The 15,822-nt window shown below is 38.1% G+C and overlaps 1 protein-coding gene across 2 annotated transcripts in view; it reads right to left on the bottom strand.

Annotated features, from left to right (window-relative positions):
* MERTK (MER proto-oncogene, tyrosine kinase) overlaps positions 1 to 15,822 on the bottom strand; it is a 136,066-nt gene that overhangs the window by 67,146 nt on the left and 53,098 nt on the right. For both annotated transcript variants that reach the window (XM_027853889.1, XM_027853890.1), the window contains exons 5-6: positions 9,490 to 9,576; positions 1,426 to 1,541 (exon numbers count right to left, since the gene is read on the bottom strand). In XM_027853889.1, the coding sequence (XP_027709690.1) occupies positions 1,426 to 1,541; positions 9,490 to 9,576 (203 nt within the window). The remainder of the gene's footprint in view (positions 1 to 1,425; positions 1,542 to 9,489; positions 9,577 to 15,822) is intronic.

Genomic DNA, 15,822 nt, shown 5'->3' with positions numbered 1-15,822 from the left:
TGCACTCTATATTTCAGCCAAAATGTCCTATTTGCTGTTACCAAAACTTTGTACTCCAACTCCCAACTCTTTGTATGGGCTATTTCCCAAGCCTAGTATGCCCTCCCTCTTTACCTTTTAGAATGCTAGCTTCCTTCAAAGCTAAAGTCTTTGCCACCTTTATAGAAAGCCCTTTTAGATCCTCTTAGTTGTTAGGATTCAAGTTTTCTCCCAAAACTATTCCATAAATATATAGATATTCTCAGATCCCACATTAACATATACATATATGTATAGATATTAATATATATTCCTGTCCAGTAGATATATAAGTTTCTCAAGGACAAAGGGTGTTTTTTATTTTGTCTTTGTACCCCTAGCACCTAGACACAATGTTTTGCACATAGTGAGTACTTAAATGTTTGTTGGATTGGACTAGATTAGAAGTTGACATATCTTAACAAATGCTACCATTTTGTTACCCCGCCAAACAAAAACAATTTGAAACAGCTGCTGGAAAAAAATTAGAAGAAACTACAAAGAGAAACAAATTCCATTTGGCATCAGGAATGCAACACCAGGACACTGACACCCATTGAACTCAATGGAAACCATGGTACTAATGTCAGATTACATGGTTAGTCTTGCCTAGGAAACTGAAGGAAGACATTTCAATTTGTTTTCATCAATCTGAGGATCATTATGTAAATAAGATCTTCATACCACCTAGATGAAAATAGAGAAAGGCTCCCCTCAAGTGGAAGGTGTGTCCAAAGGGAGACCACTGAATCAGCTAAATGGTTAATGTTGGTTTATATTAAAAGACAGATATTTTCTCGAGGTGAAGAGCCAGGAGGCAACATGGAATAATAGATAGAGTTCCGTATCTGTCATCAGGAAGGCTGGGTTCAAATATTGCTTCAAATACTTACTAACAATACTATCCTAGGCAAGTCATTTAACCTCTTTGAGCCTTAATTTCTTCATCTGTAAGATGGAGCTAATAATGGTTGTTGTGAGATCAAATGAGATAACGTATATAAAGTATACAAACTTTAAGAGGCAGTTAGGTGGCACAGTGGATATAGTGCTGGGTCTGGAGTCAGGAATAACTAAGTTCAAATCCGGCCTCAGACACTTACTAGCTGTGTGACCCTGGGCAAATCACTTAACCCTTTTTACCTCGATTTTCCTCATCTGTGAAATGAGCTGGGGAAGCAAATGGCAAACCACTCCACTATCTTTGCCAAGAAGACCCGAAATGGGGGTAACAGAGAGTTAGGCACAACTGTAAAAATGACTGAACAATAGGAATTGAAACCTTAAGGAGATGTATTAATAGATACTTAATGAGATATTATTTATAAGAATGGTAATAAATCACAAATGGCCTTTCTAAGAGAGAAAAAAGTCTAGACTTCCAAAGTATGGATGGTTAATGCTTACGTGAATACTGCAGTTGATGAAGGGAGAATACCCATCAAAGCCTGGCACCCATGAGATCAGAAGGGTATGTGCAGTCCTGTTCTTGATGCTGACTTTACTTGGTGCAGAAGGAATGGCTAAGGGAAAAGATAAAAATCAGAAAATACCTCAATGACAATAATTAAATATCAAGTCCTTCAAAAGCATGAGAGTCTTCAGAGAGGTAGGGAATTACTAGGAAAAAATATCATATATACAGTCAGATAAAGATAGCTCTATCATATATTTTTACACAGTTTTTGTCTTATAAGAGGGTATAATCTCGCTGATTAAAAGGCAAATCACATCAATAAAATGCATTTTTCAAAAATGTGTCAAATAGTGGTTTGACATGGTCATTGTCAAGTCTCCTGGTGCTTCTTACAGGGAGAAAAATAATAATTCACACTTTGGAAAAGGAATGTTTAATTCAAAATATTCATTACCTACTTTCTATGTGCAGGCATCATATTGGTCACAAGAGATGCAAAGATATATGTGATAAGTCTCTCACTCTCCAAAAACTAACAACCTCACTGATAGACCAAAAAGGACCAGGGTCTCCCATTGCATCCTGAACCATCTCCAGTCATCCTGATGAATATCTGGCCACTGGAGCCAGATGGCTCTGGAGGAGAAAGTGAGGCTGGTGACCTTGCACAGCCCTCCCTCACTCAAATCAAAGTCAATTGCAAGTCATGTCATCACCTCCATGATGTCACGGTCCTCTTCAAGAATGAAGAACAAACACAACTACCATAAACCCAATAAAAATTTCCAGCTACAAAGAAATAGTGCCTAGAGGCAGAGGAATAGGCATGCATAGCATTCTTAATAAAATTTAAGGTGGATCTGTAAGCTGGTTATTTGCTCTCAAAAACGACCTGAAACACAAATGACAGACTAATGAATCCCAGCCCCTTTCAACAGTACAAGAATTTTACCTGATGTAGAAATGGGTCTAAACATGTAGATCTACCTGTGGATAGGCATGTATGAATAGTTGTCAACCTTATCTGAATTGAATGTACTTATATTCTCTAAATATCAATAAAGTTTCAAGATCTGGAATTTTTTTCCCAAAGCTGAATGAAGATTCTGGCATCAATGGAAAAAATGAAAACGTGGGAGAGAGAGAGAGAGAAAAGAAGAAGAAGAAGAAGAAGAAGAAGAAGAAGAAGAAGAAGAAGAAAAAGAAGAAGAAGAAGAAGAAGTAAAGGAGGAGGAAGAACAGGAAGAGAAGGAAGAGAGAAAGAATGAAAAAGAGAGAGAGGAAGAAGAAAAAGAAAGGAGGAGGAAAAGAGAAAGAATGAAAGAGAGAGAGGGAGAGGGAGAAGAGGAAGAGGAAGAAGAAGGAGGAAGAGAGAAAAATGAAAGAGAAAGAAGAGGAAGAAGAAAGAGGAGGAGGAAAAGAGAATGAGAGAGAGAGAGAGAGAAAGAGAAAGCTAGTCATTATTATGATTAAAGATTTAGAACTCAAAGGGACCTTAGAATTCACCTTCTTCAATTGCATCATTTTGCAGACAAGAAATCTGAAACCCAGAAGTCTGTGTCACAAAAGTAGTAAATGAACAAGATTCAAGTGTAGTTTCTCTGACTATATCTACCAATCTTTCTATCACACCACTTAAATAGAGCTAAGGTTCCCCAGAAAAATTTTATCCCTTTTCAGCTTTTCTATAATCACAACCCTTAAAGTCTTCCAGGTATGCCTGGTAAGAAGACAAAACTGTTTGTTTTTAGAACTTTTATTGCTGGACTAAGCGAATAATAAAAACTCACATTTATATAGTGCCTTAATGCTTACAAAGCATGTTCCTCAAAAATCTGTGAGGCATTTTACAGATAAGGAAACAGACCTAAGGAGGCTGCAACACTTGCAGATTATACAGTTAAGTAAGTATCAGACCTGGGCCTCAAACCCACATTTGACTTCAAATTGCAAAGGTTACTCGAAGGGCTCTATTTAGAGCCTTATAAACAACCACCCACAAAAATGAATCAGTCCTTAAGCCCCTGCATTTGAAAAGCACAGAGTTTGGTATATAGGTAAAATCAACATTATGTTCGACTAACACAACGTGAATTAGAATTTACCCTAAACAACTGAGTGATAGATTATTTGCAAAGCTACCCTAAATCATTCAGCTTTGGAGTACTTGAACAGTTATTGGCCTTCATAGCTGAAGGTGCACCAAATATATAATAGTATACTTGGCTCTGAATAAAGGGGCTACCTGAGGAAAGATTTTAAAAGATACTAATGGAAAAATCTTTTTCAAATCATCTAATTAGGATAGAATTTATATAAATTCACAGCTGCAGGGTCTGCCCTAAGCACCAACTAAAGAATGTCCATGATTTCCTTACAAATGCTACTTACTGCAGATTTTTTAAAAATCTAGAGCATTTGAATATTGTTTTATATCTTTATATCTTCCCCCTCCCTCTCCCCACCCCGCCATGGAGTCACTCTCACTCATGGATTCTTGGAATTCCCATCATTTCTCAAGGAAGTTATAATAATGGGACATGAAACGAAGGAAGGAAGGAAGTCATATAGTCCTTCTGCCGTGAACTTTCAGTTTGATCCTTTCACATCAAATGAACCTTCCGAAAGAGCCCTTTAGAAACCTAGATTTCACTGGTTTGTTGAAACTAAAAGTATTAGAGTATCCTTACCAGTAGAATGATAAATTATTCCTGATTTTTCTTAAACATCATCTAAAGATAAATTATATTAACTTAAAGGATAATAAACATTTACTTTTAATATAGTAAACAAAATAATAAAAGATAATCGTTTAATTAAATTATAAGGTATCTTATGTATCTTACCTCGAATAAGATGTTTCACTTCTCCAGAACTCCAGTTTTCTTGTGCCAATCTACCTTTTCTGGTTTATTTATTATCACAAACTCCCCTTTACGCATTGTAAGATCCTGCCAAACTTTCCTGCTGCATCTCATATCTGATACTCAGCCAGATGTGCAGTGGATAGAGCTCTGGATCTAGAGTCAGGAAGACCTAAGTTCAAATCCAGTCTCAGACACTTACTAGCTATGTGACCCTGGGCAAGTCACTTAACCCTGTTTGCCTCAGTTTCCTCATCTGTAAAAATGAGCTGGAGAAGGAATGGCAAACAAGTCACTCCAGTATCTTGGCCAAGAAAACCCCAAATGGGGTCACAAAAAGTTAGACATGACTGAAACAACCGAACAACAACAAATAGCACTCCTAGTATTGGTGAGGATAAATTGTAAAGCACTTTGTAAACCTTAAGGAGCTATGGTCATACTAGCCGCTATTATTATCATTGTTGTTATACTGCATCTCCATGTCTGTGACTTTGCACATGTTGTCCAGCGTGCCTGTAATGCAATCCTCCTCACTTGTACCTCTTTAAATCCCTAGTTTCCTAAAAAACTTAGCTTAAGTACCTTCTTCTACATGAATCTTCTTCTGACCCCCTCTGATACTAATGCCTCCCCCTCAAAAAAATTAACTTGCATTTATTTTGCATAACCTTATTTAGGGTATATGTGAGTAACCACGAAGAGAGTAGCGCTTCACATCAGTTTAGACACCTATTTATTCTCTAGGTTTACTTGCCCGTACCAACATATCCTCACACTGACAAAGCATGAGTTCCCAGAGAAGAACCACAACCATAGGACTACACCCACATTTTCTCAGAGTCCTAAAAAGTGATCTTATTTTGGGGGATACATTCCCCCTCCTCACCTCTACAGTTCTTGAATTCTCACCAGCATGCTTTCATTTACACTCGCAATGATGACACATTAGATCTTACACCTAACCATTTATTTAAAAATAAGGTGAAAATAATAATAATAACCATAACAGGCACTCAAATAAAGCAAATGCAGTAGTAATAAATATATCACAGTCCACACATGAACTTGGGTTACACTCTCCCACCAACTTAGTATCTGTGGAGGAGAATGGATATACACTTACAGAAACCTGGAAAAGGATTACATGAGGAACTTATGTGCTTGAGGTAACTAAAAACAGAACTTCAGGCCTTGATGTCATTGAAACATTCAAGAAAATCTATACCACAGCAGGTTGCTAAATGCTTCCCCCCTTCTATTCCTTACTACTCTCCAACTGGGCAACCTGCTCTAAAATTGAACAAAGCATTTAAAAGCTTTTGCAACTCACAATAACTCTTTAAAGAGAGCTGAGAAAGCTTTACATTCTTAATTTAGATAGCAATTTCCTTTAAGGTAGAAAACAGCAAAGTTCATTAGTCTGGATCTCCTTGAGCAATGAAGATAATCCCAGACAACTATTCACTCATCTATTCTGCATCATCCAATAGGCTAGTAGCAAACATTACTCACAGTAAAGATACTGGATTGGAACTCTGAGTAAAACAGAAAAGATCAGCTAATTCTTCACATACCAGAATGCCATTACGACCAATCAGCTTGGAGAAACAGAGCTATCAGCAAAACAGCTGCAAAACTTGTCTTATCTACTCTACTTTTTCCTCTCAAACCAAAGGTGGTAGCAGACAACAAAACAATATGCATTTCTGAGATACTTCACCTCTCATACTTCCATAGGGCTGATGCTGAAGCTTTTGTCTAATGAGCTGGAAACTATCCCACCAATATGGAAGCTCATTGCTAACACCTTTCAGCTGACTACTCCACCTTCCACTTTCTTCACATAGCTGCTGCCTTTTTAATAATCTCTTGAAATGCATTCAATATTTACTCACCAGGGTCTTTAATCTTTATCCACTACTTTGAGCAACTGAGATTAGAGCTTCCTGGTACTCATAGACTCATTTTTCACTTATGAGGTAAAAATTCACAAACTCTTCCCTAACAATTAATGGTTTATATTTAATCATCTCATTGACTCCAACCAGTTATTTGATTTTTCATTTTGTGAGCTTTACCTTCTTAGTCCTTAAAAAGTTACATGCCAATGAGCTGAGTGACCACAATATCCTGTAGCTCCAACTAAAAAGGTCCAATTTAATAGTCTGTGCTCCTGACAACTGCATTTCTTTATACTTGAATTTTAGCAGTTTTAAATAAAAGTTCTTTCTCTACCCCCTTTTAAACCATCAAACTGTTCACCTTCAAAAGAAACATAACTCTATACCAGTAGTGTCAAACTCAAAATCCAGGTGGATCCCCATGGGCTATATATTGACCTAGAAAACCACCATTGAACATTATCTATGTTTTATTGTTTTTTAATTTATCTTGTTAAATATTTCTCAATTACATTTTAATCTGGTTTAAGTTGCACTTTGGAGTGTTGGGGGAAGGGGAGCTACATCTTTGATATCTCTGCTCTACATCCTTTATAAGGTGATTTAATCCTCTATGTTTATGACATAGTTCATTTTATGTCCCAAACTACTCACAGTCTACTTGAAACCTATATTTCTTTACACAAAGGTTTTCTATAACAATTTTAATTTTTTTCTACTCCTTTTATGCACCAAACTGTTGACCCCTGAAAGAAGCAATAGACATCTTTTGTGATGAAGCCACCCTGATGCCCTGGAGTATGACTTTGGAGGAGGTTCACACAGATTAAGCCACAGTTCGAACCATACTGAAAACTTGATAGCCCATTGATGCTACAGAGAAACCTGCTTAAGTTAATGGATCTTATGAGACTTGGGTTCTAACACACAGCACACTTAGTGACCAGATGGCTCTACTTCTTCCTTCTGCCTCCTAAGTGGAGGCATTTCCCAGGGAGGGATGCCCTTTCCTCTCTTTTCTCCACAGCCTCTCCCATGGCTATCTCATCTACTATCACAGTCTCAAGGATTATCTCTAGAAGGATGACTCCTAAATCTATATTCATCCTTGATCATCATCCTGAGCTGCAGACCCACATTTCTACCCCCTAGACATATCTACCTCAATATATTAACAGCACCTCGAACTCAACATGTCCAAAACTGAACTCTTCATCTTCCTCTAAAATCTTCTCCTCCTAACTTCCCTTTTTTCTATTAATGGCATCACCATTCTCCCAGTCACTCAGACTCAAAGTCTTAGTCAGCTTCCTCACTGTCATCTATTTCTGTCATCACTCTTTCTATTCTCACTGCAACTAACTTCTTGCCTGCTAATGTAATAGCCTCCCTGCCTGATATCCCTGTCTATCGGGATTCTTCCTACCCACAGGTGCCAAATCGATCTCCCTAATTCATAACTCTGTTAACCTCACTGCTCTGTTGAAAACTCTCAATAGTTTTCCACTGCCTGCCAAATAAAATCCAAATTCCTTAGCCTGGCATTTAAGGCCCTCAGCCTGACACCAACTTACTTTCCAATCTTATCTCCTACTACTTCCCTGCATCTCAGCTCTGTTCCAGGACTTCTTGCCCTTTTTCCAAGAATATCCTTCACTTTTATACATTTCCAAACCAAGGAATTTGTATTTGATCCTAGAGATAACAGGGTTCCCACATCTGGAACATCCCTCCCTCCCTCATTCTTCAATGAAATCCTATGTCTCCTTCAAGTTCAAATACCAGTTACTTGATAATTCTTAACTCCATCCATCAGTCTAAAATAACCTCTTACTCTTCTTAGCTTTTATAGGATTTTGAACTTCTCCAAATTTGTTTTAGGGTATTTGTGTGCCCTAGATAAGGTTTGAAAAATACATCCCCCATGGTGTTTCCTGTCTGCTGAAATTTTGAGCCTTAACTAATATATGCAACTAATCATCATAAAAAACTTTTCTGCTAAAGTGAGAGGAATTTAAGGGTACTAAAAATATCTTCACATAAAAAATGCCAGAAAGAATATTTGTTGTATCCTTCCTCTTTATCCCCTTCTCCCACTATTCTACTTCATGTCACACTTTAGCATGGCTACCTGACCTACCTGCTTACCCCTAGTACTAGCTCTGACTTACATCAATCTCTTTCTCTCCCTCCTAGACTGTAAGCTGCTTGAGAGCAAGGACCATGAGTTTCCCTCAGAGGCCAGCATAAAATGAAGAATAAGCTCTCAATAAATACTTGCTGAATTATCGTAGAATCACAGAATGATAGAACTAGGGAATTATGGGATACTGAAGGCTTAAATGACTTGGTTCAAATATCAATTATTTTATGATTCTCCCACCATCCTCTAGCCCAAAATGGTCTCTTCCTTCTCTGAGTTTTTATACCATTTTGTATCTCTCCACGTTGTGTTAAATTTATGTTAGTATATTTGTGTGGTTAAATAGTTAGCTAGATAGTTCATTAGCAGTTGTGATTAGAATCTGGGTTTCTTCTAAGTTTAGTGCAAAAAAAAAACCTCTATAACATTCTGCTTCCAACTGAAAATGCTCAAGTTATACTGCTTCGGTTAAGATTACAAAGTTGTCAAGGGAAAGGTTCAATAGGCTATGATTGATTTTTAAAAACTTCCCCCTAATCGTACAAAGTACCACAAAGGAAAAAAAAACCTCTTAATGGGTATTACAACTGATACATGTATGACAGTGTGCATTTGTGAGAGTGACAGATGATTTGTAAAGAGATTCATTGAAAAGTGATTACTGACATTTAGACCTTCTTTTCCTTTCACGTTTAGGGTTTATGCTGCTTTGGTCCAGGGTTACATCCCTGCCCTATCTCCCTACAAATCTATAGGTGGACTGGAACCTGAGACTAGTGTTATTGTGCTCAGATCACTTCCAGTCATCCTCAGCTATCATGCAACCCTAGCCCAGGGAAGATGGGGGGGGGGAGGTAGGAAAGGGAAGGAGTGCGGAGGTTTGAGAAGGGAGTAACTGACTCATTTTCTCCAACCCCTCCCCCCAACCTCAAGGCAAACCATTGGCTGCTCCCTTACTCAAGGCATTGGTTTGCCCTGGCAAACAACACAAAGCCCATTCTGCAGAGTCCTCAAAGAGCCCACTCTAGGCATAAAGGTTGTTTTTTTCTAATGCGGCTAGGGAGGAGGGTGTCCTCCCCGTGGAGCAGAAGACAATAGGCAAAGCAAGAAAAACAAATATGTAATAGGATCTCTCCCACTTACCTTTTATATTAACCTGTCCTTCCTTGGATACAGTCAACCCTTTATCATTGTGAGCTTCACAACTAAATGTTGCTGGTTCAGCAAGACCTATGGGAGAAAGAAGGTCAACGAGAATGAGCATCAGAGCATTATCAGTATAGAACAGGAAAAGATCTTGGAGGCTCTCTAGTCCAACACCCTCAACAACAGCAAAGAAACAAATTAGAGTTTATTACCCAAAATCCAAAACTCTGGCTTTTTTCTATTTCTATTTTTGACGGGATTCATTCTCTCGAACTCTAAAAAAAACAAGCTGGTTTTGAATGGTTTCTGGCTTTTAAAAGAAACCAACCTCGAATGAAACATTGCCCTCAAGAAAAGGGGCACTCTCGGTCAAGTTCTGTTCTGAAGAGCTTCTGCCAAAAATGGGAAGAAAGTCTTGTATGGTCAGACCACTCATGTTTCCCTGACGCTGCACTTTTGAACTGATACAATGAATAACGAAAATGCTTCATTCTGGTTTCCAAACACTGAACGGAAGGGTGGGAGGTACAGGCTCCAGTGTTGTGAACAGCTGCAGCCAGCATGCTCTCCCAGGCCACACAGTGTACTGATAATAGGACCATGAAATAATGTGAAATTAGGAAAACTCACAGAGAGCATATTATTTGTTTTACAGGGGTACTGTGAGTGGAATGAGGTTTAAACAACAAAGACAACAACAACAATGGTAGAAAATACTTTAGACTCCTAAGCAATGAAATGTTACTGCATAAATTCAAGGCTTGGCTCTGTAAAGGGGGTCTCACAGAAAGAATTCCACACAAGGAGAATTTCCCAGCAGTTCAAAGTGCCACCATTTAAAAATATCTCTCTGTTTCTTTCTACTATGCACCTGACTGGTGTACCTAACTAGTGTACCTAGTTAAGAGGAAAATAAAATGGGGACACCGGTGTTATATGACCCTCACTTTAGGAAGGACATTGATAAACTGGAGCATGTCCCAAGGGTGGTAACCAGAATGGTGAAGGATTGGGCATGTTATAGTGGGGATTCCTTTCTGGGACAGGTTGAAGTAGCTGACCTCCTAATCCCATCTCAGCTCTGAGATTTCATGAGTCTTGTTTCTGACTTTAGCTATCTTTAAGGAAGGACCAGCTTTCAGAACATGAGTAGGAGGCACAAAGTTGCAGTCGGGTTCCAAGAGATCAGTGGGTGGTTTGCTGGACAATAGTGAGACAAAAAGGCTGTGATGGAAAGAAACCTGGCCAAATTGGCATGAAAGAAGGGTTATGCCAGTTTAGGAGATAACAAAGCTGATTGTAGGCACCCAGATCAGTGTTACTGTCACCTGCCCAAAGAGATCAAAATATATTTGAAGCAAGTAGCAAGGGGGTGAAAATAGAGATTTGAAGGACTTTGGCTTCTCATAGTCCACCCAAGGAGTAGGAAAGATTGATACAAAATCTATGTACATTTATTTTTATGCTTCTTTGTAAGAGCTGGCTTAGATGTTGTGTTAATGGAATTATCTATGAAGGGAAGGCATTGGCAGAAAATTACCTCCTCATCAAAGGAGTACCTTCCAGGAAAAGGTGACTTGGTAGGTATGCTTTGAGGGGATTATTTTTCAATTATAGATTAAACTAGAACACTAGATGGTCACTGAATCTCTTGCAGCCCTGAAATTCTGTGATTCTATAATATGAAAAAGTAGGGCTGATAAATATGAGAAAATATTTTAGACCTGGCAGAAAATAATTTTGTCTTCCTCTTTATCTTTATAAAATGTGCAGAAGATGAGAGAAATTTAAAGTTAAATAACATTGGCATGGGGCACGGGCAAAAATTCAGAGTTGTCTAGCAACAGGTTTTAGAATTAAAAGGGATCTCAAGGGTTCTCTGGTCCAGAGAGTTCTAAGTACCTTAAGAACCCAAGACCAAACATGCCTATTCCACAGTAATGATCTCTAGAGTTCCACTGAGTATCCCATTCATTCCTGCATTTGATGCCATGATACAATTAAGAAATGTTTATTTTTTTTATCTAAAATAAACCTTCTTTTCTTATAATGCATGCCCCTGTCCTCTTGTCTGGCTCCTTTTGGAAAACGCCTTCACAAGCAATAATAACTAGGGCACTTTATGCAAAGAGTACCTCTGAAACAGTTTTAAGGAACATGCAGTAACAGGATGTCCCCTTGACAATGAGAACTGCTGAGGGAAGTCAAACAATGCTTTGTGCTTGTTTTTTGTTTTTCTTTTTCTTTTTTAAGCCGAGTTAGACCAATTCCACAGGTTATAGATTAAGTAATCTTATTAATAAATCAGATAAACAATTCTGACTTTTGTGCTAACATTAACTTTCTTATTAAAACAACCAATAATGAAGAGTTAATTTCTGTTTTGCTGTGACCTAGGACCTACTAAGATAAAATATGGAGTTGGAGGTCACAAGAAGTTGAATGGTTACTAAAAATATAGTTTTAGATGTTTAAATGTGGATTATTTTGCTTTATGTGTTTTAAATTATATCATTAGAGGGAGAAAACAAGAATCTTTGGGGAGGGGAAGAGAACAAGCTTTTATTAAGTGCCTTCTCTGTGCCAGGCACTGTGCTAAGAATTTAAAAAATATATCATTTGATCTTCTATCAGCTTTGTGAGGTAGGTGCTGTTATGATCCCCATTCTCCTCATCCTCAGCTGAGGAGACTGAGACAGACAGAGGTTAAGGTGACTTGCCAGAGCTAGGAAGAATTTGAGGGCAGGATTTGAACTGAGGTCTTCTTTACTCCAGATCCAGCCCTCTGTCCATTGCACCCCTAGCTGCCTCCTTTAGTTAATTTGATATTGCAAAGAAGCATGCTGGACTTCAAAATCTTCCCACGATAAAATTAATATATTTTGAATGTGAAAGAGTTACAAAGCACTTTGGATCACAACCATAATATATGGAGGCATAGGTGAACAAGACATCAAAATTTAAAGGGTATTGTAACACTTGAACCTCCTTCAGAAGTATATAGAAACAAAGAAGCTTGGCATGTAGGAATCAACTCACTTGTAGGTGCTATTATTATTCCCACTTTACAGAAAAGGAAACTGGGGCTGTGAAAGGGTAAGTGATTTGCCCAGGGTCACACTACTAATAAGTATCTGGGACAGAATTAGAACTCAGTTCTTCCCGATTCCAAGTCCATTGTACCATTGCACATCCAATCCATTGTACCACCTAGCTGCCTGGGTAAATTATACATGACAATCAGCATCACTGATAAAAAATATGGTACAAATGAGACCAAGATCAGATAATAAATTTAGAGCTGGCAGAGGCCTTAGAGATAATGCAGTCCAACATCTCATTTCACAGAAAAACAAAATCAAGCCCAGGAGTGGTGAAGTGATTTGTCCAATGCAAAGCCAACATTGAAAGTCAAATTCTCAGCCTACAGATTCAGGGTTCTCTCCCCTCTAACACACTGCCACACTCATGGGTGTGATCTCTACAAAGATCAGTTAATTTTACTCTGTTCCCTGACCAAAGACCATACCCTAAATCTAGTAACCTTTATGAAAATACATGCACTAACTCTCCCCATAAGAGGAATAACTCCTCAAAGTCCATGTCCTATTGTGAAGGTCAGAAGTATCATCTCCACAAAGGACAATACGCTGAATACTATGCAACTGAAGCTCACCAGGCACAGCTTTTTATTCTGGGGCTTGAAGTAGTACAATGACAAAGCAATTATTAGCCATGATTCCTTAAATATAACTATAATATCAGAGGAAAAATATTAGTGGAAGGAAAAATTCATTGCCCTCCTGTTCATAAATTTGTGTGCCTGTCCAAATCTGTCCAAATGACCAGAGCTACTGAAGGATTTTTGCTTCTCTATTTAGAGTTCTTTATTCTAGCAGATTAGAAAAGTACAATTCTGGGCCAACGATATGCAAATTACTAGAACTTTAAATTGTCTGATATATAACTGAATTAATCACAAGTAAGGTTTATCTAATATCAAAAAGGTTTAGCTCCTCATATGTCAAAAGGACTTTTCACCTACAAGGCAGTGCAAGGCACTCATAGTGCCAGAGTTGTTCTAATTACTTTCTCAACAAAGTGTGAGTATCGAGGGCTCCAGGGTTTCAGTGTAAGATGAAGGGTTGTTTTTTGTTTAAATCCACTGATAGACTAAGAGCCTTTATTTTATATCTAGCTATGGGCTGCCCACAATATTTTACATATTATTCTTTATGGAAAGAGATGTAAGAATCCCTCTTAACACTTATAAAGGAGTTCAAAAAGCTCTTAACAGGCTAGAATGCTGGGCTGAACTTAATGGGATGAAATTTAATTGGGATAAAAACTTAGGTTCAAAAAATAAGCTTCACAAGTACAAGATGGGGGAAGCTGCTGCTTGTCTGAAAAATATTAAGGCATTTTGGCAGATTTCAATGTCAGTAAGTCAACAATGCAATATAACAGCCAAAAAAGCCTATGTAATCTTAGACTGCATTAAGGGAGAAATGGTATCGAGGACTTGGAAAGTAATAGTACTACTGTAGTAAGTCCTGGGGCAGGCAACAGCTAGAATGTTCAGTTGTGGGTGCCACATTCTAAGGATCTAGATAAGTTGGAGAGCACCCAGGAGAGTGACCAGGATGGTGAAAATCCTTGAGGTGAGGATCAGTTTAAGAAACCAGGGACATTTAGCCCAGAGAAGAAAAAACTTGGGGTGTGCAAGTATTTGAAGGCTTACATGTAGAGGATGAAGATACTTTTTTCCTGTTTGATTACAAAAAGCAAGACAAGAAATGGAGTAATGGGTGGAAATTATAGAGAGGTCAATTTACATTGTATGTAAAGGAAAAACTCCCTAATAATTGTTTTTCTGTTGTGTCTGACTCTGTGATCCCATCTGGAGTTTTCTTGGCAGAAATACTGGAGTGGTTTGCCATTTCCTTCTCCAGCTCATTTTACAGATGAAGAAACTGAGGCAAACAGGGTTAAGTGACTTGCCCAGGGTCACAACAGCTAATAAGTGTCTGAGGCTAGATTTGAACTCAGGTCTTTCTGACTCCAGACCTAGCACTGTATCTACTGAGCCACCTAGCTATCCTTTGGAACAATTAAAGCTGTCCAAAAGGGCTGCCTTTAGAGGTAATGAATTCTCCATCACTAGAGGTCTTCAGACAAAGCCTGCTTGACCAACTAATTGTCAGATCAACTAATTACATATTGTAACTCTATAATGACTGCTGACATTTATATAGCACTTTATTTACATTCTTGCAATTACTCCGTGAGGTGGGTACTATAGGTACTATTACCCCATTTTGCAGATGAGGAAACTAAGCCTCAGAAAGGAAACACAGCTAATAAGTTTCAGTGGCAGCCTTCAAACTCAGGTGTCTCCTGACTGAGTCCAGCGCTTTTTCCTTGGACTCTTAGTAAATGTCTCTGTCTAAACAAAGAGCTTGCCAAACTATTCCTCTAGCAGTAAAATTCCAGACACTAGCCCTTTTCTCATACTTAACTTATAAGCTAAAAAAAAAAAACAAAAAACCCAAGCCTTGCTTTTAAAAAACACATTTGTTCAAAATGAGTGGGGAATACTGCAAGACATTGGCTACTCAAATCAATACATCTACTAAGTACTTACTGTATTCTCAGCAATCCTAGAGTCATAAGACTTGGGTTCTAGTACTTTCTAATTAACTATGGTCAGAGGATGAGAATGGCTTACCTCTGTTCTAGTCTTTCTGTGGCAAATTGAAAGAGACCCAGTATACAACACTAATGTTTATAAAAGGCAATGTGGAAATTAGTTAAAATGTATTGGTCTGTATAATAGGTATAATAATACCTATGTCAGGGTTTCCTTGAGGTTAAGATAAGACAGCAGAAGAAGGAGCCTCAAGAAGTTAAAGATGACTACATAAATCCAAATTACTACATTTTTCTCATGCCTAGTCATGCTAGTGCTAAGATTATAAGCTCCCTGGGGATAGGCACTGGGTCAATCTAACTTACCTGAGCCCCTTTAATAGAAACTGATCATCACCATGGGTGAGCTGGTAAATGTTTAACAAAGGGGAGGAGAGCAGAATGTACACAAGATATACTTTTAAGTTTAATCTGCATATAACACTTTCTTAGGTCTAGACATTCAACAACAACAAAAAAAATAAACAAATCAAGCCCTAAATTTTAGTGTTTGCCAATTTCTTAGGTGTAAATGTAAATTTAACAATCTTGGAACTCACTCTGGTACTTCCCTGGATCACTAAAGTCTTTAGCATCAGCTTGAACTGCCTTTCAAAACCTTAAAAAAATGAGAAAATAGCC

This window comes from Vombatus ursinus, unplaced genomic scaffold (genome assembly GCF_900497805.2).
Source record: "Vombatus ursinus unplaced genomic scaffold, bare-nosed wombat genome assembly UNPS02010219.1, whole genome shotgun sequence".
NCBI lineage: Eukaryota > Metazoa > Chordata > Mammalia > Diprotodontia > Vombatidae > Vombatus > Vombatus ursinus.
The sequence above is the reverse complement of the archived record's forward strand: the minus strand, read 5'-3'. Positions and strand labels throughout refer to the sequence as shown.